The sequence below is a fragment of the Salvelinus namaycush genome, chromosome 21, assembly GCF_016432855.1.
Source record: "Salvelinus namaycush isolate Seneca chromosome 21, SaNama_1.0, whole genome shotgun sequence".
In the NCBI taxonomy this organism is placed as follows: domain Eukaryota; kingdom Metazoa; phylum Chordata; class Actinopteri; order Salmoniformes; family Salmonidae; genus Salvelinus; species Salvelinus namaycush.
The window spans coordinates 23681043-23706399 of record NC_052327.1 but is presented as its reverse complement, the minus strand read 5'-3'; the positions used below and the strand labels follow the sequence as shown (position 1 = coordinate 23706399).

General features: G+C 42.8%; 1 protein-coding gene across 1 annotated transcript in view; it reads left to right on the top strand.

The window, feature by feature from the left end:
- Nucleotides 1–21724, top strand: part of cdh13 (cadherin 13, H-cadherin (heart)) — a 568028-nt gene extending 546304 nt beyond the window's left edge. Inside the window, exon 15 of the mRNA XM_039017434.1 lies at nucleotides 21311–21724. Within this exon, the coding sequence (XP_038873362.1) occupies nucleotides 21311–21312 (2 nt within the window). The 3' untranslated portion in view covers nucleotides 21313–21724. The remainder of the gene's footprint in view (nucleotides 1–21310) is intronic.
- Nucleotides 21725–25357: the final 3633 nt, after the last annotated feature.

Genomic DNA, 25357 nt, shown 5'->3' with positions numbered 1-25357 from the left:
TTCTTTGCGAGGGATTGGAAAATCCTCCCTGGTCTTTGTGGTTGAATCTGTTTGAAATTCACTGCTCGACTGAGGGACCTTACAGATAATTGTATGCCTACCACTCAAATGAATAGCAAATTTGGTTTAAAAAAACATAAAGCAACACCTTACGGCACAACGCATCTCCCCAATTTAACCTAGATAGTTTGTGTATGTATCGATATGTAGGCTACGTGTGCCTTTTTCTTCTTTGATTTTTATTGATTCTGTCCTTGAGTTGTTCTTGTCTATTAATGTTCTGTATTATGTCATGTTTTGTGTGGACCCCAGGAAGAGTAGTAAAATACAAAACAAAAGACCAAATACCACATCACCATGAGGAGAACTCATATCAATAATTATGCATTTCTGTGTAGTACAGATGAGGGTCCCGTGGTTAAATTCCATTACTGCAATTTAATTACCCGGTGTAAATCTGCTTCACTTAATGTAGTTCAATAACTCCCCTCCTCCAAAAATTGCTGACACACCATTCTTTCTGCAGACATCGTTTAATCTTAATTCGGAGCAGATATTTAACAGAGTTTTCTGAAAATCTGTAGGCATAACAAACTGAGTGAGATTGTACCAAGATTCAGTTACCAAACTTCCATTTTCAGTGTAAGTTGTTAGAAGTAGTCCTTGTGCATAGAGTTGTATGGTTTGTTAAACTTTGCAGTCAATGGTTTTTGTTTGGCATACTGTGTATTCGGAAAGTATTCAGACCCCTTGACTTTTTCCACATTTTGTTAGGTTACAGCCTTATTCTAAAATGGATTAAATCGTTTTTTCCCCCCTCATCAATCTACACACAATATCCCATAATGACAAAGCAATTTTTTATGCAATTTCAATTTATGTTTTACCCCAGAAATACTCCAGACATTTACATAAGTATTCAGACCCTTTACTCAGTACTTTTTTGAAGCACCTTTGGCAGCAATTGCAGCCTCGAGTCTTCTTGGGTATGACGCTACAAGCTTGGCACACCTGTATTTGGGGAGTTTCTCCCATTCTTCTCTGCAGATCCTCTCATGTTCTGTCAGGTTGAATGTGGAGCGTCGCTGCACAGCTATTTTCAGGTCTCTCCAGAGATGTTCCATCGGGTTCAAGTCCGGGCTCTGGCAGGACTTCTCAAGGACATTCAGAGACTTGTCCCGAATCCATTCCTGCGTTGTCTTGGCTGTGTGCTTAGGGTAGTTGGCCTATTGTAAGGTGAACCTTGGTGGTTCCAAACTTCTTCCATTTAAGAATGATGGAGGCCACTCTGTTCTTGGGGACATTCAATGCTGCAATTTTTTTGGTACTCTTCCCCAGATCTGTGCCTCGACACAATCCTGTCTTGGAGCTCTATGGACAATTCCTTCGACCTCATGGCTTTGTTTTTGCTCTGACCTGCACTGTCAACTTTCGCACCTTATATAGACAGATGTATGCCTTTCTAAATGATGTCCAATCAATTGAGTTTACCACAGGTTGACTCCAATCAAGTTGTAGAAAAATCTGAAGGATGATACAAGGTAAACAGGATGCACCTGAGCTCAATTTCGAGTCTCATAGCAAAAGGTCTGAATACTTATGTAATACATCTGCAAAAATTCTTAAAACCTTCACTTTGTCATTATGGGGTATTTTGTGTAGATTGATGAGGGAAAAAATAGTTAATCCTTTTTAGAATAAGGCTGTAACATATAAAAATGTGAAAACGTCAAGGGGTCTGAATACTTTCCGAATGCACTGTACATTTATTTTAAGTGAGAAATCTGAGTCTTACCGTGGAATTGCCCACGGACATTATAGACATTATAATAGTATGGGTTCAGAAGGTTAGGTTGCTAGAACCAGCTCTTAGCCCTTTAATCTTGTTTGCTAGGCACATACCGTATAAAGTGTATAAAGTATTCACACCTTAAAACAGTTACAGAGTTTAATGGCTGTGATAGGAGATAACTGAGGATGGATCGACAGCATTGTAGTTTCTCCACAATACAAATATTCCAAAACATGCATCCTGTTTACAATAAGGCGCTGAAGTTATGCTTGTCATCGGCAAATACTTGGGAGTTTTTTTAGGATAAAAATACACGGAATATAGCTAAGCAGAGGCAAAATCCTAGAGAAAAACTTGGTTTAGTCTGCTTTCCAACAGTAACTGGGAGACAAATTCATATTTTAGCAGGACAATTACCTAAAACACAATGCCAAATATACATTGGAGTTGCTTATCAAGACAACATTGAATGCTCCTGAGTGGCCTAGTTATAGTTTTGACTTAAATCGGCTAGACAATCTATGGCAGACTTTAAAATGGCTGTCTAGCCATGATCAACAAATAACTTGACAGAGCTTGAAGATTTTTTTAAAGAATAATGTACAAATATTTTACAATCCAGGTGTGTAAAGCTTAGAAACGTACCCAGAAAGACTCACAGCTGTAATCACTGCCAAATGTGATTCTAATATGTATTGACTCAGGGGGTTGAATACTTATCTAATCAAGATATACTGTAATGTTTAATTTTCCAGGTTTTTTTGTTAGAATGTTTCTTCCATTTTGACATTAGACTATTTTCTGTATATCTTTGACAAAACATGACAATTAAATGCATTTTAATCCAACTTTGTAACACAACAAAATGTGGAATAAGTCAAGTGGTGAGAATACTTTCTGAAGGCACTGCAGGTGTGTATGGCCAGTGGTATAGACATTAGTGCTTCCTCTGTACATGATCATGTGGTATAATGATCTGAATAACAATCAGTGTTGTAGATGGTCATCACTAACTGCCATATCAAGGTGAGGAACCTGTCATGCTGAGTTGAGGATACTGATGTGATGGCTGCTGTACTATACAGTTATGAAGATTCAGAGCAGGAGCGGTAACAGATTCACAGCAACATTGTGGTGTCTGATGGGCTCTGATTGATCACTTTCTCTTGCAATTAGCCACATTTGTATGTGTAAAGTTATGAATGCAATTTATTTAGTTTTGCTGATATGAGGATGCTATACATCACATTAACACATTGTGGAGTCATCTAATGGTTTAACAACCTCTTAATGCTTTTGAAATTGAAAATGAAAAGAAAATCCTCTTGCTCTTTCTTTTCACTAACTCACTGTCTCTCTCTCTTTCTTTCTCTCATACACACACTCCCCCTCTCTCTCATCATACATTATATATTTTTTTAACTCAAAGTAATTTAAATTTAACACGTAGTGAAATTAAAATGTATGAAAATATGCATACTTAACGGCACTCACTTGCCACACATCTTGACATCACTTTATTGGTCAATTGCACACAAGATCCAAACGAAATTTGACTTCTGCTTTTAACCCAACCTCTCCGAAAGACACAACAGACACTACCGGTAAAAAGTTTTAGAACGCCTTCTCATTCAAGGGTTTTTCTTTATTTTTACTTGTTTATACATTGTAGAATAGTAGTGAAGACATCAAAACCATGAAATAACACATATGGAATCATGTAGTAACCAAAAAAGTGTTAAACAAATCAAAATATATTTTATATTTGAGATTCTTCAAATAGCCACCCTTTGCACACTCTTGGCATTCTCTCAACCAGCTTCATGAGGTAATCATTGCCTTGCTAAAAGTTAATTTGTGGAATTGATTTCCTTCTTAATGCGTTTGAGCCAATCAGTTGTGTTGTGACAAGGTAGGAATGGTTTACAGAAGATCGCCCTATTTGGTAAAAGACCAAGTCCATATTATGGCAAGAACAGCTCAAATAAGCAAAGAGAAACGACAGTCCATCATTACTGTAAGACATGAAGGTCAGTTTATATGGAACATTTCAAGAACTTTGAAAGTTTCTTCAAGTGCAGTCGCGAAAACCATCAAGCGCTATGATGAAACTGGCTCTTATGAGGACCACCACAGGAAAGGAAGACCCAGAGTTACCTCTGCTGCAGAGGATACGTTCATTAGAGTTACCAGCCTCAGAAATTGCAGCCCAAATAAATGCTTCACAGAGTTCAAGTAACAAACACATCTCAACATCAATTATTCAGAGGAGACTGTGTGAATCAGGTCTTCATGGTTGAATTGCTGCAAAGAAACCACTACTAAAGGAACAATAAGAAGAAGAGACTTGCTTGGGCCAAGAAACACGAGGAATGGACATTAGACCATGGAAATGTGTCCTTTGGTCTGGAGTCCAAATTGGAGATTTTTGGTTTCAACCGCTGTGTCTTTGTGAGACGTGATGTGGGTGAACGGATGATCTCCACATCTGTATTTCCCACCGTAAAGTATGGAGGAGGAGGTGTTATGATGTGGGGGTGCTTTGCTGGTGACACTGTCTGTGATTTATTTAACCACTTAACCAGCATGGCTACCACAGCATTCTGCAGCGATACGCCATCCCATCTGGTTTGGGCTTAGTGGGACTATCATTTGTTTTTCAACATGAGAATGACCCAACACACTTCCAGGCTGTGTAAAGGCTATTTTACCAAGAAGGAGAGTGATGGAGTGCTGCATCAGATGACCTGACCTCCACAATCCCCCGACCTCAACCAAATTGAGATGGTTTGGGAGGAGTCGGACCGCAGAGTGAAGGAAGAGCAGCCGACAAGTGCTCAGCATATGTGAGAACTCCTTCAAGACTGTTGGAAAATTATTCCAGGTGAAGCTGGTTGAGAGAATGTCAAGACTGTGCAAAGCTGTCATCAAGGCAAAGGGTGGCTATTTGAAGAATCTCAAATATGAAATATATTTTGATTTGTTAACACTTTGTTGGTTACTACATGATTCCATATGTGTTATTTCATAGTTTTGATGTCTTCACTACTTTCTACCATGTAGAAAATAGTCAAAATAAAGAAAAACCCTTGAATGGGTAGGTGTTCTAAAACTTTTGACTGGTAGTGTACAGATATACATTTTTGGAGAGGTGCAGGGGGCTGCCACGCTGGATACTCGGGGTGCTGTTGTTGTGGGCGGGCATCTAGTATTTCATCATACCAGCAACCCTTTGGTTGCCAGCTCACTTCCAAACAGATTTTTTCACTCTGAAATGATATTCAAACTGGCAAGCCAACCTAACCGCTAGGCTACGTGCCGCCCATAGAAACCAGTAGAAAAATACTTCAAGTTCAAACGAAGGTAAGTAATTAAACGTCAACACCTCTCTCCATTCACACTAATGTGCATAATCGCATGTTACATGCAATTATGTACATTAATATGAAAGGAAATCAGTGGTGGCATTTAATTACTTACCTTCCTCTGAATTTTAAGTATTTTTGTACTGGTTTCTATTTCTAGCTAAATGGTTAATTAGTCAGTTTGGACTGTATGTGACAGTTTTACTCCTGCAAATTTTACAGTTCAACCATTCATTAACATTTTTTATAAGTGTACAGTAGTGTACTGTACTGTAGTTAGCAGTACACTGTATTGCTCATTAATATCCCTTCAGTGCATACCCACAATGTTTCAAAGGTTGCTGAAATATTATAGCAATTACCCGTTTCTCCTACATTGCTACTTTAGGCATTGTAATCTGTATGTGCGTTCAATGTAAATCACAGAATAGCGTAACTCAGCACTTGACCTATGTTCTCAACCCTTAGCAGACATGAAAATGAGAATTAAAAACATGTGCAGCCCCTGATTCGGCCGTGATCTTGCAGTTACTCGACCTCAAGAAATGCATTTGGCGACTGGCTCTCGTTCAGGCAAATGAAAAATAAGTGCACTCAGTGTCACGACTTCCACCGAAGTTGTTCCCTCTCCTTGTTCAGGCGGCGTTCGGCGGTCGACGTCACCGGCTTTCTAGCTGCCACCGATCCATGTTTCATTTTTCCTTTTGTTTTGTCTGTTTACACACCTGTTTCCCATCTCATAATTATGTTCCTTATTTAACCCTCTGGTTTCCCTTTCTGTTTTGTGCGTGATTGTCTTTCGTGTGTTGGAGTTCGATGTCCTGTTTTGTCCTTGTTTTTAGGGGATTTTCATTACGTTATTGGATTGAGTAAATACAGTGTTCTTTTACTCGTACCTATGTCCTGCGCCTGACTCCTTCGCTATCTTCTAGATAGCCTGAGTGTCAGAGTCTATCTGGAAGGCCAAAATTAGTTACTTTAAGGAGCAGTTCTCTCTCTTTGGGTCTAACCCCAAGAAGTTCTGGAAAACAGTTAAAGACCTGGAGAACAAACCCTCCTCCTCACAGCTGCCCATGTCCCTTGACGTTGATGATACTGACAAGAAGCATATGGCTGAGGTCTTTAATCACAACTTCATTAAGTCAGGATTCCTATTTGACTCAGCCATTCCTCCTTGCCCATCCAACATTTCCTCATCTCCCACCTTTTCTAATGCGACTATCCCAGATGCTTCTCCCTCTTTTTCCCCTGCCCCGCTACAAAGTATCTCCCTGCAGGCGGTCACTGAGTCCAAGGTGTTAATGGAGCTCGTGAAACTTGACCCCAAAAAAACATCAGGGTCAGATGGTTTAGACCCTTTCTTCTTTAAGGTTGCTGCCCCTATCATCGCCAAGCCTATCTCCAAATCTTTTTAACATGTCTCTCCTTTCTGGGGAGGTTCCCATTGCTTGGAAGGCAGCCACGGTTCTTCCTTTATTTAAAGGGGGAGATCAAGCTGATCCTAACTGTTATAGGCCTATTTCTATTTTTCCCTGTTTATCAAATGTGTTCTAAAAATGCTCAGGTTATGGATGTGTCACTGCAACCTTAAAGGTCCTCAATGATGTCACCATTGCCCTAGATTCTAAAAAATGTTGTGTTGCTATTTTTATTGACTCGGCCAAAGCTTTTGATATGGTAGACCATTCCATTCTTGTTGGCCGGCTAAGGAGAATTGGTGTCTCCGATGGAGTCTTTGGTCTGGTTTGCTAACTACCTCTCTCAAAGAGTGCAGTGTATAAAGTCATAAAATCTGCTGTCTCAGCCACTGCATGTCACCAAGGGAGTACCCCAAGGCTCGATCCTAGGTCCCACGCTCTTCTCAAATTACATCAACAACATAGCTCAGGCAGTAGGGTGCTCTCTCATCCATTTATATGCAGATGATACAGTCTTATACTCAGCTGGCCCCTCCCCGGATTTTGTGTTAAATGCTCTACAATAAAGCTTTCTTAGTGTCCAACAAGCTTTCTCTACCCTTAACCTTGTTCTGATTACCTCCAAAACAAAGGTCATGTGGTTTGGTAAGAAGATTGCCCCTCTCCCCACAGGTGTGATTACTACCTATGAAGGTTTAGAGCAGGGGTGGGCAATTCCAGTCCTCGAGGGCCTGATTGGTGTCACAGTTTTTCCCCAGCCCCAGCTAACACACCTGACTCCAATAATCACCTAATCATGTTCTTCAGTTTAGAATGCAATTTGATTAATCAGCTGTGTTTGCTAGTGTTAGGTTCTTATTTTTCTGAGTAAATAACTCACGAACACTAGAGAAGCTTAACCAAGTTTAATTATTCCCAAAGGGTCGACACAGCTGTATTCAGACAAAAAACATTTCTCACCATCCCAGGTATGTATACCCCACTTTAGACACTCCTCCTTCTCTCCAATCCTTACATCTTATGGTTCCACAGGAAGAGGGTAACAGGATAATAAACCCTTATTACTCCCTTCAGGGGATCTGACCTGACCTCCTGACCTCAACCCCTCCTTTGCCTAATCCACAGATGTCCATCTGCTTCCCCTATAGCAATCCTGTGATCTCCTCCCGTCCACCCAGCACATTCCACAGCCACTCTGTCTTTCTACAGATCTCACTCCTTTATATAGTATGCGTCTGATCTATCATGTCTTTAATATCTCAATGTTCACTAGGGATGGAGAAAAAGTGTAACACCAATCAGGCCCTCGAGGACTGGAGTTGCCCACCCCTGGTTTAGAGCTTGAGGTAGTCACCTCATACAAGTAATTAGGAGTATGGCTAGATGGTACACTGTCCTTCTCTCAGCACATATCAAAGCTGCAGGCTAAAGTTAAATCTAGACTTGGTGTCCTCTATCGTAATTGCTCCTCTTTCACCCCAGCTGCCAAACTAACCCTGATTCAGATGACCATTCTACCCATGCTAGATTACGGAGACATAATTTATAGATTGGCAGGTAAGGGTGTTCTCGAGTGGCTCGATGTTCTTTACCATTCGGCCATCAGATTTGACGCTAATGCTCCTTTTAGGACACATCACTGCAATCTATACTCCTCTGTAAACTGGTCATCTCTGTATACCCATCGCAAGACCCACTGATTGATGCTTATTTATAAAACCCTCTTAGGCCTCATTCCCCCTATCTGAGATATCTACTGCAGCCATCATTCTCCACATACAACACCCGTTCTGCCAGTCACATTCTGTTAAAGGTCCCCAAAGCACACACATCCCTGGGTTGCTCGTCTTTTCAGTTCGCTGCAGCTAGCGACTGAAACGAGCTGCAACAAACCCTCAAACTGGACAGTTTTCAAAGACTCAATCATGGACACGCTTACTGACAGTTGTGGCTGCTTTGCGTGATTTATTGTTGTCTCTACCTTCTTGCCTTTGTGCTGTTGTCTGTGCCCAGTAATGTTTGTACCATGTTTTGTGCTGCTACCATGTTGTGTTGCTACCATGTTGTTCTCATGTTGTGTTGCTACCATGTTGTGTTGTCATGTGTTGCTGCCTTGCTATGTTGTTGTCTTAGGTCTCACTTTATGTAGTGTTGTCTCTCTTGTTGTGATGTGTGTTTTGTCCTATATTTATATTTTATTTTTGTATTGTTAATCCCCCGTACCCGCAGGAGGCCTTTTGCCTTTTGGTAGGCCGTCATTGTAAATAATAATTTGTTCTTAACTGGCATGCCTAGTTAAATAAAGGTTAAAGAAAAAAGAAAAAAAATGAACAGAAGGAATAATAGCAATAATTTCGGCAATGTTCTGTATGTGCTGATGAATGAGTGCTCCACTTTTCCTTGTGGAGTATGGTCTGGTGATTATGATGGCCCTGTAAAGAGCCAAGTAAAATTGCCCCACTGAACTATTATGACCATAGTCACTCACAGCATGCTCTCTGAGTAACCATGTGGTCTATGGTATCAGAAACATTATTTTGTTGATATATAATTTGATCTCTAAGAAATTAAGCTAATTGATTGCACCCAAATTGGCCACTTGAATGTATAGGATTCAGGTAATATAGAATAAATATAGTTCCCAACATCCGATTTGTGCCAAATTTCTTCCTACCAATGAGTAAGACATGAGGATCCCCCCCCCCCCCCCCAAAAATTTTTTTGAAAAGCTACCCATGGACCCACCACACCGATGCCAATCCCACTCCAACAACCAGTATACAGTATTAGTTCTCTACGTTTGAAGCTGTGGCTTGGATTAATTGCTTCTCCGTAGTAAATAATGTATTCCCTGTGAATCTGGTGATGTTTTTTCCCACATTCACAGAAATGTGTAATTGAAGTCACTTGCATTATATACCGTAAAGCAGTGTGAAAGTACCACGTTTTAACCAACAGATGCCACTGATCCTGCTATACCGCCGCACTTTTTATCCATTTCTCTGGTCTCCTGTGTTTATTAAATATCTGGAATAAAAATATAAATGCAACATGTAATAATTTCAAAGATTTGACTCATACAGTTCATATAAGGAAATCAGTCAATTGAAATAAATAAATTAGGCTCTAATCTATGGTTTTCACATGACCGGGCAGGGGTGCAGCCATGGGTGGGCCTTGGAGGGCATTGGCCCACCCACTTGGCAGCCAGTCCCCCCTCCCCTTCAGACGATCGCGCAGGTGAAGAAACCAGACGTGGACTGGCATGGTTACATGTGGTCTACGGTTGTGAGGCCGGTTGGACGTACTGCCAAATTCTCTAAAACGACGTTGAAGGCGGCTTATGGTAGAGAAATTAACATTCAGTTCTCTGTCAACAGCTCTGGTGGACATTCCTGCAGTCAGCATGCCAATTGCACACATCCCTCAAAACTTGAGACATCAAATCAAATCAAATGTATTTATATAGCCCTTCTTACATCAGCTGATTTCTCAAAGTGCTGTACAGAAACCCAGCCTAAAACCCCAAACAGCAAGCAATGCAGGTGTAGAAGCACGGTGGCTAGGAAAAACTCCCTAGAAAGGCCAAAACCTAGGAAGAAACCTAGAGAGGAACCAGGCTATGAGGGGTGGCCAGTCCTCTTCTGGCTGTGCCGGGTGGAGATTATAACAGAACATGGCCAAGGGGGGGCGCCAACCCAGACAGGAAGATCACGTCAGTGACTCAACCCACTCAAGTGACGCACCCCTCCTAGGGACGGCATGAAAGAGCACCAGTAAGCCAGTGACTCAGCCCCTGTAATAGGGTTAGAGGCAGAGAATCCCAGTGGAGAGAGGGGAACCGGCCAGGCAGAGACAGCAAGGGCGGTTTGTTGCTCCAGAGCCTTTCCGTTCACCTTCACACTCCTGGGCCAGACTACACTCAATCATATGACCCACTGAAGAGATGAGTCTTCAGTAAAGACTTAAAAGTTGAGACCGAGTCTGCGTCTCTCACATGGGTAGGCAGACCATTCCATAAAAATGGAGCTCTATAGGAGAAACCCTTCCTCCAGCTGTTTGCTTAGAAATTCTAGGGACAGTAAGGAGGCCTGCGTCTTGTGACTGTAGTGTACGTGTAGGTATGTACGGTAGGGCCAAATCGGAGAGATAGGTAGGAGCAAGCCCGTGTAATGCTTTGTAGGTTAGCAGTAAAACCTTGAAATCAGCCCTAGCCTTAACAGGAAGCCAGTGTAGGGAGGCTAGCACTGGAGTAATATGATACATTTTTTGGTTCTAGTCAAGAATCTAGCAGCCGTGTTTAGCACTAACTGAAGTTTATTTAGTGCTTTATCCAGGTAGCTGAAAAGTAGATTATTGCAGTAGTCTAATCTAGAAGTGACAAAGGCAGAGATTCATTTTCTGCATAATTTTTGGACAGAAAGTTTTGGATTTTTGCAATGTTACGGAGATGGAAAAAGCTGTCCTTGAAATAGTCTTAATATGTTCGTCAAAAGAGAGATCAGGGTCCAGAGGAACGCCAAGGTCATTCACAGTTTTTTGATGACTGTACAACCATCAAGATTAATTGTCAGATTCAAAAGAAGATCTCTAAGTTTCTTGGGACCTGGAACTAGCATCTCTGTTTTGTCTGAGTTTATAAGAAAAACATTTGGCGCCATCTACTTCCTTATGTCTGAAACACAGGCTTCCAGCGAGGGCAATTTTGGGGCTTCACCGTGTTTCATCGAAATGTACAGCTGTGTATCGTCCGCATAGCAGTGAAAGTTAACATTATGTTTCCGAATGACATCACCAAGAGGTAAAATATATAGTGAAAAGAATAGATGTCCTAAAACAGTCCTCTTGTAACGAGTGCGCTGAGAGTCAGGAAGCAAGTTCAGGTAATGAGTGTTTTAATAAATAAATGAAACAATAAACACGTAACACAAACAACACACCAACATGAAAACAGAGTCAATAACACTTGAGGAAAGAACCAAGGGGAGTGACAGATATAGGGAAGGTAATCAGGGAGGTGATGGAGTTCAGGTGAGTCTGAGGATGTGCAGGTGTGCGTAACGATGGTGACAGGTGTGCGCCATAACGAGCAGCCTGGTGACCTAGAGGCCGGAGAGGGAGCACACGGGACACCTCTACTCGGACAATTAATCTACATATAAAAGGGTAAACCGAGTTTGTTTCTAGTAATATCTCCTCCTTCAGGCTTCTTCTTCTTCTTTGAACTTTATACGGTGGTTGGCAACCAACTGTTAGGTGCATTACCACCACCAACTGGACTGGGGTGTGGACCTCAGTTCATCTTTCAATTGCCCACGTGGGTATATGCTATTTTTTACCCTTGACGCTCTGCAAGTCATTGCCTCTCCCATCTCCTCATTGGTTTTTAGGAGGATATACCCACATGGGTGATTGAAAGATGAACTGAGCTCCACACTCCAGTACAGTTGATGGTAGTAATGCACCTTAAAGTTGGTTGCCAACTGCCATATAAAGTCCACAGAAGAAGATGAAGAATAAGAAGGAGGCGGAAGGAGGAGAGATTACTAAAAACTAACTAGGTTTCCTCTTTTATCTGTGGAGTAGAGAACACACGAGTTTGTGTGACTCAAAATGGGTCACAATTCTACAAATATACAGAAAAAAAGGACCTTGTGCATTAAGGTAAAATAACAACCCAATGTTTATATCCCAGGACAAATTAGCTAGCAATAGCAAGCTAGCTAGCTAAATGGCCATGAATGTTTCATGTGTTTTGAACTTATCCCAAATATGATATTTAAACCTGCATGTTCTAATCGCATCTGGTAGGGATGGACAAAATCAACACACGCACGTGGACACACGTGCCCGGTCTAGTCGGCGTGTTAGAGAACATAGAAACCATTAGAACTGCTGTAGCCTAATGGTTTGCTTGTTCACCGGGAATGGTCTAGCAGTAACTAATCCACACCTTTTTTTAAGGGAATAAACCACACACAAAGGGGCCGTTTCCTGGACACAGATTAAGCGAAAAAGAAGAACAAACTGATTTGCTTTCATGGAGGGCTGGCTTGAATTGTGAGGATGACCACACACTGTATTGTAACCATGAGCCAAATCCATTGGTTTTTCTACCCAAAGTTGCAAAGAAAATGTGATCTATTTAATAAACACGAGACCAGCAAAATGGATAATAGAGTGTGGCGGTATGGCTGGATGGTGGTAAAAACCTGGTACTTTCACACTACTTTATGGTAAATAAGGCAACCGACTTCAATTACTAATTTCTCTGAACAGGGCAAAAAAAACATCACCAGATTCACAGGGAATACATTACATAGTATAGAGAAGCAATAATCCAAGCCGCAGCAGAACTGATACTGTATACTGGTTGTTGGGGTGGGATAGGACTGGGTGTGGGGGGTCCGTTGGTAGCTTTTGACCATTTATTTGGATTCCTCAGGTCTACCTCATTGGTAGGAAGAAGTTTGGTCCAATTTGGATGTTGGGCACTATATGTATTGAATATTATCTGAATCCTATAAATTAAAATAGCCAATTTTGGTCCATTCAATTAGCTTAATTTCTCAGAGATTAAACAAAATGTAAACAAATTAATGTTTCAGGAATACCAATCTTACATGTTTCTAACTGCAGAAACAATTTCTGAACAATCTAAGATGGTGGGTGTCGTGGTTTGTGGAAATGGCGATGTTTCACTATCCCAAATGCCATGCTAATGTAAAACATTACATTAGCATGGCATTCTCCCTTCCTTCACTCCCCCAGCCTTCTCCCCTCTCTCTTTCTCTCTCTCTCTCTCTCTCTCTTAGAACTCGGTGACAGGGTGCCCCTCCGCCATGTTCTTTTCTGTCCTCTGCCACCAATCTCATTACCTGCTGGGCCTGTGCATAGTCAGCCCTAACAGAGACATACAGCACAATTACACACACTTTCACTGCTAAACATCTGAAATGCCATTACCCAACAGCATCTCCAGGCTGAATATTAAATAGGGTTGTAGCCAGGCTGAGAGGAGACAGAGGGAACAGGAGGAGGACTTTAAGAGCCCTGAGAGGGGGTAGAGGGAACAGGAGGACTGTAGGAGGCCTGAGAGGCCTATGACTATGCAGTGTGGTTCCACTACATTATTCTCCCAATTAAACCTGTGATCTTGGAACTTGAATACAACTAGAATACTGTATTCAAATCAGCCGAGATGGCTAGCCAATGGATATTAAAGGCCAGTTGCCCATCGTAAGAGGCCCCATCCATTTAGCAGGTTGGAATTTATTTGGATGAATCTTGCCCTGGAGGCAGCTCTAGAGAGTGGTGGCACAGACACAAAGTCAAAAAGCCCTAAACTTGACCCTAATGTTAACAACACTGCTAAACCTAATGCTTGACCTTAAATTATGAACAAAAAGCACATTTTGGTTTTCAGGAATTTTTACGCTATAGCCAATTTGGACTTTGCAGCTGGCCCGTCTAGCGGGAATCGCTCAGTTCTGCCTCCAGGGCAAGATTCATGACAATTTTTAACTAGGCAAGTCAGTTAAAAACAAATTCTTATTTACAATGACAGCCTACCCCAGCCAAACCCGGACAACGCTGGGCCAATTGTGCTCCACCCCATGAGATTCCCAATCACGACCGGATGTGATACAGCCTGGATTCAAACCAGGAACTGTAGTGACACCTCTTGCACTGATATGCAGTGCCTTAGACCACTGCACCACTCAGGAGCCCATATAGGGCATCAAACAGCCATGGTCCAGAGAGAGAGAGAGAGAGTAGAGGAGGAGGGGTGGAGAGAGAGGTGGAAGAGTGTGACTGGACCAGCTGGTGGCCATCCTGTCTGGTTAATATGTGTAGAGAGTTCAAAGCCAGTCCAGCGGCTCCTCTCGCAAAGCTTCGTTAAGCAAAGTACACACACAACCCTGGTTCACAGAATAATATTCCTCCTCATCCATGCTGTTTACATGCTCATCCTGGCAAATTGCAGGGTGGAGATTTGCATGTTTAATTCACTTGTTGAGGACGCGCTGGAGTGAGCAGACAGACAAAGGCTTACTGTGAGCGCTCAAATCCTCCTCGCCGCCCATCCTCAAAGCGGCTGTGTATGTCCCAACATGTATCATGTTATGGCTCGACATTTCCCATTTCACTAGATTATTCATTTTGTTGCCATTTCCTCTTTGTTTGGGCAATTGAACATTGTTATTTAAATGTTCACCTTATATTCTCCTGGGGTGTGAATACCGAGACTATACTGTACAGTACATACATCTTGAGAATGAGAACAGCAGGGGAATTGTTCTAATTCCGTTAAAAATCATCCCATTCATTCCTTGTGTTCACTATGTCCAAGCACAGCTGTTCCCAGAATTCAATACAAACTCTTATCAAATGGATTTCTCTTCTCTCCAGGCTCCACCATTTTAGCACCTATTAGGACTGCAGTGTATAAAGGCTGTTTGAGTCAGCCAACTGACAGACAATTGTAATGCAGGAGTTGCAGTACTGTAGCATGCTGATAACAAGGTTTGAATTACCATTATACTCCACGAATGAGACATTATATCTCATGTGATGGGGTTGAAATCTCACCTAGCCACCACAATGGCTGAGACAGAGGAACACAATACAGTGAGTCATGTAGAGGACAATAAAGAATAGAGTTACAATATGTATCTGAATAAGTGGAACTGTTTTCTCCTGAACACTTCATTATTGAACTGAGCTCGATGATTGTATTCTCAGATTTGATACAATAAGGGAGAAAAAACAAATTAGTCTCTGCTGGTGTGAATAACATTCATGAATATCATAAATCCCAAGTTCCCAAAAACCACTGTGGTGTTTTTCAGCAACATATACTCACTCAGTGATGCCTTCATGTAACATCTTTAAATGTGCAGCTCAACCATTCAGACAGAAACCCCCATAAAATGTAGGTATCTACACGGCTCGTCAAACATCTCAGCATCATGGGTATTACAAATTGAATTGGTCCACCCACACAGACAGCGTTGTGAAGAAGGCGCAGCAGCGCCTCTTCAACCTCAGGAGGCTGAAGAAATTCGGCTTGTCACCAAAAGCACTCACAAACTTCTACAGATGTACAATCGAGAGCATCCTGTCGGGCTGTATCACCGCCTGGTACGGCAACTGCTCTGCCCAGAACCGTAAGGCTCTCCAGAGGGTAGTGAGGTCTGCACAACGCATCACCGGGGGCAAACTACCTGCCCTCCAGGACACCTACACCACCCGATGTCACAGGAAGGCCATAAAGATCATCAAGGACAACAACCACCCGAGCCACTGCCTGTTCACCCCGCTATCATCCAGAAGGCGAGGTCAGTACAGGTGCATCAAAGCAGGGACCGAGAGACTGAAAAACAGCTTCTATCTCAAGGCCATCAGACTGTTAAACAGCCACCACTAACATTTAGTGGCCGCTGCCAACATACTGACTCAACTCCAGCCACTTTAATAATGGGAATTGATGGAAATGTATGTAAAAATGTATCACTAGCCACTTTAAACAATGCCACTTAATATAATGTTTACATACCCTACATTACTCATCTCATATGTATATGTATATACTGTACTCTATATCATCTACTGCATCTTGCCATCTTTATGTAATACATGTATCACTAGCCACTTTAAACTATGCCACTTTATGTTTATATACCCTACATTACTCATCTCATATGTATATACTGTACTCTATACCATCTACTGCATCTTGCCTATGCCGTTCTGTACCATCACTCATTCATATATCTTTATGTACATATTCTTTATCCTTTTACACTTGTGTGTACAAGGTAGTAGTTGTGGAATTGTTAGGTTAGATTACTCGTTGGTTATTACTGCATTGTCGGAACTAGAAGCACAAGCATTTCGCTACACTCGCATTAACATCTGCTAACCATGTGTATGTGACAAATAAAATTTGATTTGATTTGGTTTTTAATATGGAGTTGGTCCCCCCTTTGATGCTATAACAGCCTCCACTCTTCTTCTAAGGCTTTCCACATTGCTGCAGTTATGTGCTTCCATTCAGCCACAAGCATTAGTGAGGTTGGGCACTGATGTTGGGCGATGAGGCAAACCATTTCTGTATGGACCTCGCTTTGTGCACGGGGGCATTGTCATGTTGAAACAGGAAAGAGCCCAAAACTGTTGCCACAAAGTTGGAAGCACAGAATCATCTAGAATGTCATTGTATGCTGTAGCATTAAGATTTCCCTCACTGGAACTAAGGGAGTGTAATTGTTTTTAGGCCAGCTGTTTTTAGTCAAGACTTTCGTGTTTTTAATGTAAAATGTTTTTGTTGTAATGTATGTGTGTTTATAGTTTTGTTTAATGTTGTGTTAGTGTATGTAAGTTGTTTTGTATGAAACGTTGTTCCCTCTGCTGCTATTGGACCAGGTCTCTCTTGGAAAAGAGATGTTATCTCAATGAGAAAAACCTGTATGAATAAAGGTTAAAAAAATAAAAAATAACCAAAAAAATGTAACAAGGGGCCAAGCCTGAACCAATGAAAAACAGCCGCAGACCATTATTCCTCCTCCACCAAACTTTACATTTGACACTATGCATTTGGGCAGGTAGCGTTCTCCTGGCATCTGCCAAACCCAGAGTCGTCCATCGGACTGCCAGATGGTGAAGTGAGATTCATCACTCCAGAGAACACGTTTCCACTGCTCCAGAGCGAGTGGTGTAAAGCGGCGAGCTTTACACCACTCCAGAAGATGCTTGGCATTGTGCATGGTGATCTTGTGCTCGGCTGCTCGGCCATGGAAACCCATTTCATGAAGTTCCCGACGAACAGTTGACTGACGTTGCTTCCAGAGGCAGTTTGGATCTCTGTAGTGAGTGTTGCAACTGAGGACAGACCATTTTTAAGCGCTGCGTGCTTCAGTACTCGGCGGTCCCGTTCGGTAAGCTTGTGTGGCCTACCACTTTGTGGCTGAGCTGTTGTTTCTCCTAGACGTTTCCACTTCACAATAACAGCACTTACAGATGACCGGGACAGCTCTAACAGGGCAGAAATTTGACGAACTGACTTGTTGGAAAGGTGGCATCCTATGACAGTGCCATACTGAAAGTCACTGAGTTCTTCAGTAAGGGCCATTCTACTGCCAATGTTTGTCTATGGAGATTGAACGGCTTTGTGCTTGATGTAATACACCTGTCAGCAACGAGTGTGGCTGAAATTGACAAATCCACAAATTTGAATGGCTGTCCACATAATTCTGGCCATGTAGTGTATACCTATTTTGGCACTACTGTGCAGTGCTGCTGAGAGTGTAAGACTGGATGTGACTGTGCAAGCATATAGACGCTCAGGTCTGACTGCTCTGCTCTTGACACAGCTTAAAGCTCTGTGCCTGACTGCCTGAATGCCTGGCAGTGGCTCCCCATCCAGAAACACACAGACAGAACCACTTGTCTGCTGCCTAAACACTGGCGCAGGACTCAAAACGTGAGAGTGAAATTATGTTGTATGTGTCTCATATCAGGAGCAACATTGGATTTGGCAACTCCCCTTCCACAATATGATATGTCATATTTCAATCACCAAGGTTGAGATAAGGTAACATACTGGAGTTGTTCTCGAAGGTAGCCATAGTCGGAGAGAGAGGAAGTCATTCTGAGGGAGCAAATAACCTTTTCTCAGAAATGTCTATCAATTTAAGGCATCTCCAAGACTCTGTTACAGCTGTTTACTGTTCTTTTTTTTTATTTGACCATGTCTTCTCACATGCGCATGTTCCATTCTCACACTCTCCCTCGAGTTGTCAGTGCTGCCATGTAAATTGTTCGGCATTCCCTCATGCTGCATACCTGTGTGATAATTCTGTTTCATTCCCTATCGGCACATACTGTACCACCGTGTGAGGAAAGGTTAGAGAAGTGATTGAATTAGATGTTTGTGACTGACCACAGCAGGATTCAGAGAAAATGAGGGAAGTGATGTTAGTTATTCATAGACTTAGTGTGATTGGCTGGTCCCTCTGGCAACACATCAAACCAGAGACTTTAATTACATCTGCAATTCCTTTGTCACGGGAGAAAACAACAGTGACGTTGTTCATTTTGACAGAAAAATGTACTCATCTCCCTCAGAACTAGCAAGCGATTAGTAAACAAATTCTCAGCCATGATGTGACTCTGCTGTGCAGCCACTCGTGCATTCAAATGTTATATTGACAAGGACGGAGGGAGATGTGAATGCAGTGGCACAAACAGAATTCATTTCACTGAGCCTTGTCCTCAATCTGTTCTTCAGTCCCTGAAACGGGGTACTTAGTGAGGAAAAAATTATGTTTTCTTTGGCTGGATTATTACTCATAATCTGAGACATAAATGAATCATCTCAAGCATTATGACATCTCAAGCATTGTAACTTTCCAGAGGGGTGACTATACAAAGGAAGAAAATGTCACAAATATTTCCACTTCCTCCCTAGACGCAGGTATTCTATAAGAGCACGTCTTATGTCTCAGCAGTTAGCTATCCTCCTCAACACACTCTGTGAGTCTCAGAGATGTTTATCCCTGGAGAGGAGCAGCCCAACCAAGGATAACAAGAGGTCATTAAATACATTTACTTTCTGCAATTGTTGCCTTCCGCTTGTTTCTCAGTGCGAATCCTTGTGTGATATGGATTGTTTTCAAGTAACAGGCTGTGGAAATGGATGGCTCATTATTTTTAATAGGGATTTGAGATGGGCCCATTGCAGAAGCGTGCTGTCATTTAGCTGCCCAGGCACAGCACAGGATTAAAGGGAGAATGAATGAATGAATGAGGTGCCAGGGGAAATGGGCCCAATTCAGAGGCAGATCGGCATGCTCTGTGTCCCAACACCTTTTCCTTCTGGTGGTGGGAGAGCCTAATAGCTCGTGGTCGGTTCTGTTGCCATGAGAATATTCTAATGTGTTTACTTTGATCACTGGGCTTTAATTTACCAGAGAGATTTGTTTTATCTGAAACCTAATGGTGTTTGTGTCTGGCCATGACCCAAGTGGCCACAGCACACTAATTGTGATCATTTTTCAATTTACATTAGTCAGCTGGTTAGTGAGCCCCTCTCAAGTTCCCCCACACCTTGATTATATATCTCCTAAGTCCACAGCACCTTAACAAAGGGCATTTCCCCCCTGCATTTTCCATCTAGATGAGTTTTAATTAAGTCTGCTCTCCATGGTCCCCTGTGGCTGTTATAATCAAACCACGAGAGCGTTCCTTCTTCCTCTGCTGTTTTCTAAGGGATCATGTAGCATTATGGGTTTCTTGCTCAGATACTCACTATACTCATGTTGGGAGGGTGGCAGAGCAACATGAGCTCAGAATGTATCACTTACACTGAGAACATCTCATTGGAAATACTTTACTCTGAGATACAGCTTTAAGATATTTGTCAGATTTGTGACATCATGAGAATATGTTTTACTTGTCATCGAAGATGTAGTGTACAAAACGGTCCATTTTACTTTAAAATAATGAGAAAAAAGAAGAAACCCGCACACTGCTCTTGATAATATCACTGCTCTTTAATAAGCTTTATGTATCAGCTTCAGGGCCTTCGTCAGAGCTTTACGTATCGGCCTCAAGGCCTTCGTCAGAGCTTTACGTATCGGCCTCAAGGCCTTCGTCAGAGCTTTACGTATCGGCCTCAAGGCCTTCGTCAGAGCTTTACGTATCGGCCTCAAGGCCTTCGTCAGAGCTTCTATGTGCGGGTTTCTTCTTTTTTCGCATTTTATTAAACTGTTACAATGCACCTGCAAAAAAGATAGGTCAGATGTGCACGTGACTTTGACTTTAAGATAATGGACATGGACCTGTGTTCCTCTTTAGAGACACGTACACAGCCCCTAGAAAACATTACAGATGTTAGTAAACAATTAGATATCACATATAAAATTAAGCTCTAGGCATACCATAATGGTGACACGATACAACCAATCTTCATAAACAATAGATTGATATTTAGGATATGATTTCATTGAATGTGATTGTGATTGTGTTAGTGTAGTTTTTGTGAGTTTTGTATTTGCAGGTGTTCAGGTGTTGCATTCTAAACTAAATTTGCTTGGAAGTCAGGAGCAATATGCTGTTTCACACGATTTAATCTGGCCCTAACAAGGAAACATTTGAAGTAAATCTGTAATGACTTTTTTGTGCCAAGTCTAGTTTTCCTCCCTCTGCCTTCTCATCTCCCTTCTTTTTTTGGAAATGATTATTTATTACGTGACGCATAGAATTGTTACTGCCCACAAAGCTGATAGAGGTTCACAACAACATAATGTGGAAGTCATTGCTGAAGATAAGACAATTCAGACACAATTACCTGAAGAAAAATGTTTATTTTTGTGTAATTGAGTCATGGAGCCACAGAGAAAACAAAGTACAAGAGTAAGAATGTTTGATCTCAGCCTGGCAAGAGCACTACATTAGTTGAGGTGTATGTATTTAACATTCTTATAATTATGAATGATCAGAGTTTTCCGTGAAGACACCAGCAGTGGATGGGTTTAAATCCTGCCTGGTTGACCCTGTCCGGTGGTATTTTCTGATTGGGCTACAGTGTCCCTCTATACTGCAATGTCCCGGGGGTCTGGGGTCAGTCTGTCCTATCTGGTGTAATTATCCTGTCTTATCTGGTGTCCTGTGTGATCTTAAGTATGCGCCCTCTAATTCTCCCATGTCTCGCTCTCCCTTCCCTTCTGGAGGAACTGAGCCCTAGGACCATGCTTCAGGACTACCTGGTCTGACGACTCCTGGCTGGTCGTACTGCTGATCCCGTTTCTGCTGTTCTGCCTGTGGCTATGGAACCCTGACCTGTTCACTGGATGTGCTACCTAGTCCTATACTTGCTGTTTCGACCCTCCCTCTACATGTCCATCACACCACCCTTTCTCACTACATTAGTGAGGAAAGAAAACAACCTATACAGAACCTGTTTTATAAGAAAAGGGGCTGCTGTTGGGAGTTCATTGTATATAGTACAATCATTTTACTTTTTATAAACTGACATTTACTCCTGAGGTGCTGACCTGCCGTACCCTCTTTAATCACTGTGATTATTATGAATGTTTGAACATCTTGAAGAACGATCTGGCCTTAATGGCCATGTACTTTTATAATCTCCACCAGGCACAGCCAGAAGAGGACTAGCCACCTCCTCAGAGCCTGGTTCCTCTCTAGGTTTCTTCCTAGGGTCCCTCCTTTCTAGGGAGTTTTTCCTAGCCACCATGCTTCTACATCTGCATTACTTGCTCTCTGAGGTTTTAGGCTTGTATAAGCACTTTGTGACATCTGCCGATGTATAAAGAATACCTGGTTACATTTTTTAAATAATAAATGTATAAAGGGCTTTATAAATGCATTTGACTAAAGTGAGTCTTGAGAATTCAACATGTCAGAAGAGCAGGATGGAGACCAGGGTGGAGAGATCGGTGAACTACAGAAAGAGAGATGAAAGGAGAGCCATCCACACCGTGCATTTAAATCAAAACACAGATAATTGTTTGAATTGTTTTAGGTCTATTATTAATAATTGATGTGATAGAAGGATAAAGGCAGAAACTATAGCTTCATTAAAAGTTGCTCTTAGTGGGTCCAGTCAAAAGATATTTGCACTGAACTTTTTTTCAATGAGAGAACAACTACTTTAACAGTAGGAAAGGAATGAGATAGATTTTTCACAAAGATATTATTGTATTCTCCTAATTGTATTCTTTATCATAAAAGGATGGTGAGACAAAATCCAATTTGAGATGCTTGGGTAACTGCAGTTATCTTTTATATATTTTCTCTCTTGCTGCCTGATTTGTGTTATGTTCCTTGACGATTTAATCTGTTGGAGCTCTCTGTCTCTCTCTCTCTCTGATTGCTCTGGAAATGCTTACATAGCAATGCTTACATAGAAACTTCATGGGGAGGAGGAAGATGTAAGATCTTAATTTGATCACTCTTTTGTTGCCACCAATCAAGCAACATTATCAATGTTAAAATCTGGTTGCTGCAGGATTATTTTGCTGTGGCAATATAGGTCAAATTAAGATCCTATATCTGTATGCTTTTTACATTTGTATCACAAACCATTTTTGGGGAAAGTGGCAATTTTAGGCCCTTTATAGAGCCATACATGCCTCTGGTAAGACCCCTATGATCCGTGAACCGCACATGATCATGTACCTCTTATAGTGTGCTATAAATATGGAGTATGTCTATAAGTATGTCTAGATTCTGAAATAAAAAACATTGCATGAATTTAAATATTAAAATATTACTATGAAATGTACCCTTTTTGATTTAGCTTATGTTAAACATTGTTTGGAACAATATACTCTATAAACATGTCAGATGTCAAACTAGTGGCTGCCAGTGTAACGACTTCTGCTGAAGTTGGGGCCTCTCCTTGTTCGGGCGGCGTTCGGCGGTCGACGTCACCGGTTTTCTAGCCGCCACCGAACTACGTTTCATTGTCCATTTGTTTTGTCTTTATTGTACACACCTGGTTTCCATTACATTATTATTTATTCCCTATTTAATCTTCTGGTTCCCACATGGTTTTGTGCGTGTTTGTTCTGTGTTTAGCAGTCGCTACTATTTTGTGAGCTGGATTGTTTTCCCTGCGTGGAATTTATTTTGTTGTCGTCTTGAGTAAAAGTCTGTTATTACTCATCCTCTGTGTCCTGCGCCTGACTCCGTCCCACCTGCTGCACATCGACCCTTTACAGAAACACGCACCTAAAATATGGAGTCAGCAGGTGCACCCAGTCCTCCGTTACCTGTGGAGGAACGCGTCCAGACGATGCTACAAAATCTTGGCACAGCCATGGATCGCGTGCTGCACACCATGGAGCGATGGGAGAGAGGGGGTTTTCCCACACCCCCATCAACTTCACCCCAACCCACACTGCTGTGCACCCCTCCGTCACCTGGACCCAGTGGGATTCAGCTCTCGCTCCCGAGGGCATATGATGGGACGGCTGCCGGGTGCCAGGGGTTCCTGCTCCAGTTGGAGCTCTACCTGGCGACCGTCCACCCGGCTCCCTCGGGACACGAGAGCATGTCTGCCCTCATCTCCTATTTGTCGGGGAGAGCACTTGAGTGAGGCAACGCCATATGGGAGAGAAGGCCCACTATGAGGATTTCACCCACCGCTTCCGGGCGATCTTCGATCATCCACTTGAGGGGAGAGTGGCGGGGGAACGTTTGTTCCATCTTAGACAGGGGATGAGGAGCGCACAGGACTTTGCACTGGACTTCAGGACCCTGGCAGCCAGCGCGGGATGGAATGAAAGGGCCCTGATCGACCATTACCGGTGCAGTCTACGGGAGGACGTTCGTCGGGAGCTGGCATGCAGGGACACCACCCTTATCCTCGACCAGCTGGTGGATTTATCCTTCCGGCTGGATAACCTGTTGGCCACCCGTGGACGTCCGGATCGGGGCCCGTTCATTCCATCCCCCAGCACCTCCGATCCTACACCTATGGAGCTCGGAAGTGCTGCTCTGAGGGTGACCAGAGGGGGGGCCATTTCCTGTACCACATGTGGCCGCAGAGGGCACACTGCCGGTCGATGCTGGGGACGTTCCCCACGGAGTCGAGGGAGCAGGCAGGGCACTGGTGGATCATCCCAGGTGAGTAGGCACCCGAGTAGGCACCCGGCACCCAGAGCTCCCTGTTGCGCACATGTGTGTGTATAGAATTTCCTGAGTTTTCCCCGCATTCCCAGCATAAGGCACTAGTAGATTCAGGCACAGCTGGGAACTTTATTGACCGTTCATTTGCACTTAGATTAGGGATCCCTATTGTTCCTGTTGATGTGCCCTTCCCTGTACATGCCTTAGATAGTCATCCTTTAGGGTCAGGGCTGATTAGGGAGGCCACTGCTCCACTATGTATGATAACGCAGGAGGGTCATGAGGAGAGAAGTAGTCTCTTCCTGATTGATTCTCCTGCGTTTCCCATGGTGTTGGGCCTTCCCTGGTTGGCCTATCATGACCCCATTATTTCGTGGCAACAGAGGGCTCTCAAGGGATGGTCACGTAAGTGCTTAGGGAGGTGTGTAGGTGTTTCCATCGGTGCTACTACGGTGGGGAGTCCAGACCAGGTCTCCACCTTGCACATTCCCTCTGAATATGCCGATTATGCTCTTGCCTTCTGTAAGAAGAAGGCGACTCAACCACCACCCCATCGACGGGGGGATTGTGCGATAAATCTCCTGGTAGACGCAGCACTTCCCAGGAGTCACGTGTATCCTCTGTCACAGGAGGAGACAGCGGCTATGGAAACAAATGTCTCCGAGTCTTTGGGGCAGGTATTACATTCGGCCTTCCACTTCACCTGCCTCCTCAAGTTTCTTTTTTGTGAAGAAGGACGGTGGTTTACGCCCGTGTATTGACTATCAAGGTATCAATCAGATAACTGTGAGGTACAGTACCCGTTGCCTCTCATAGCCAGTGCGATCGAGTCAATGCACGGGGCGCGCTTCTTCATAAAATTGGATCTCAGGAGCGCTTACAATCTGGTGCGTATCCGGGAGGAGGATGAGTGGAAAACGGCATTTAGTACCCCCTCTGAGCACTATGAGTACCTCGTCATGCCGTACGGGTTGATGAATGCTCCATCAGTCTTCCAATCCTTTGTAGACAAGAGTTTCCGGGACCTGCACGGGCAGGGTGTAGTGGTGTATATCGACGACATTCTGATATACTCCGCTACACGCGCCGAGCATGTGTCCCTGGTGCGCAAGGTGCTTGGTCGA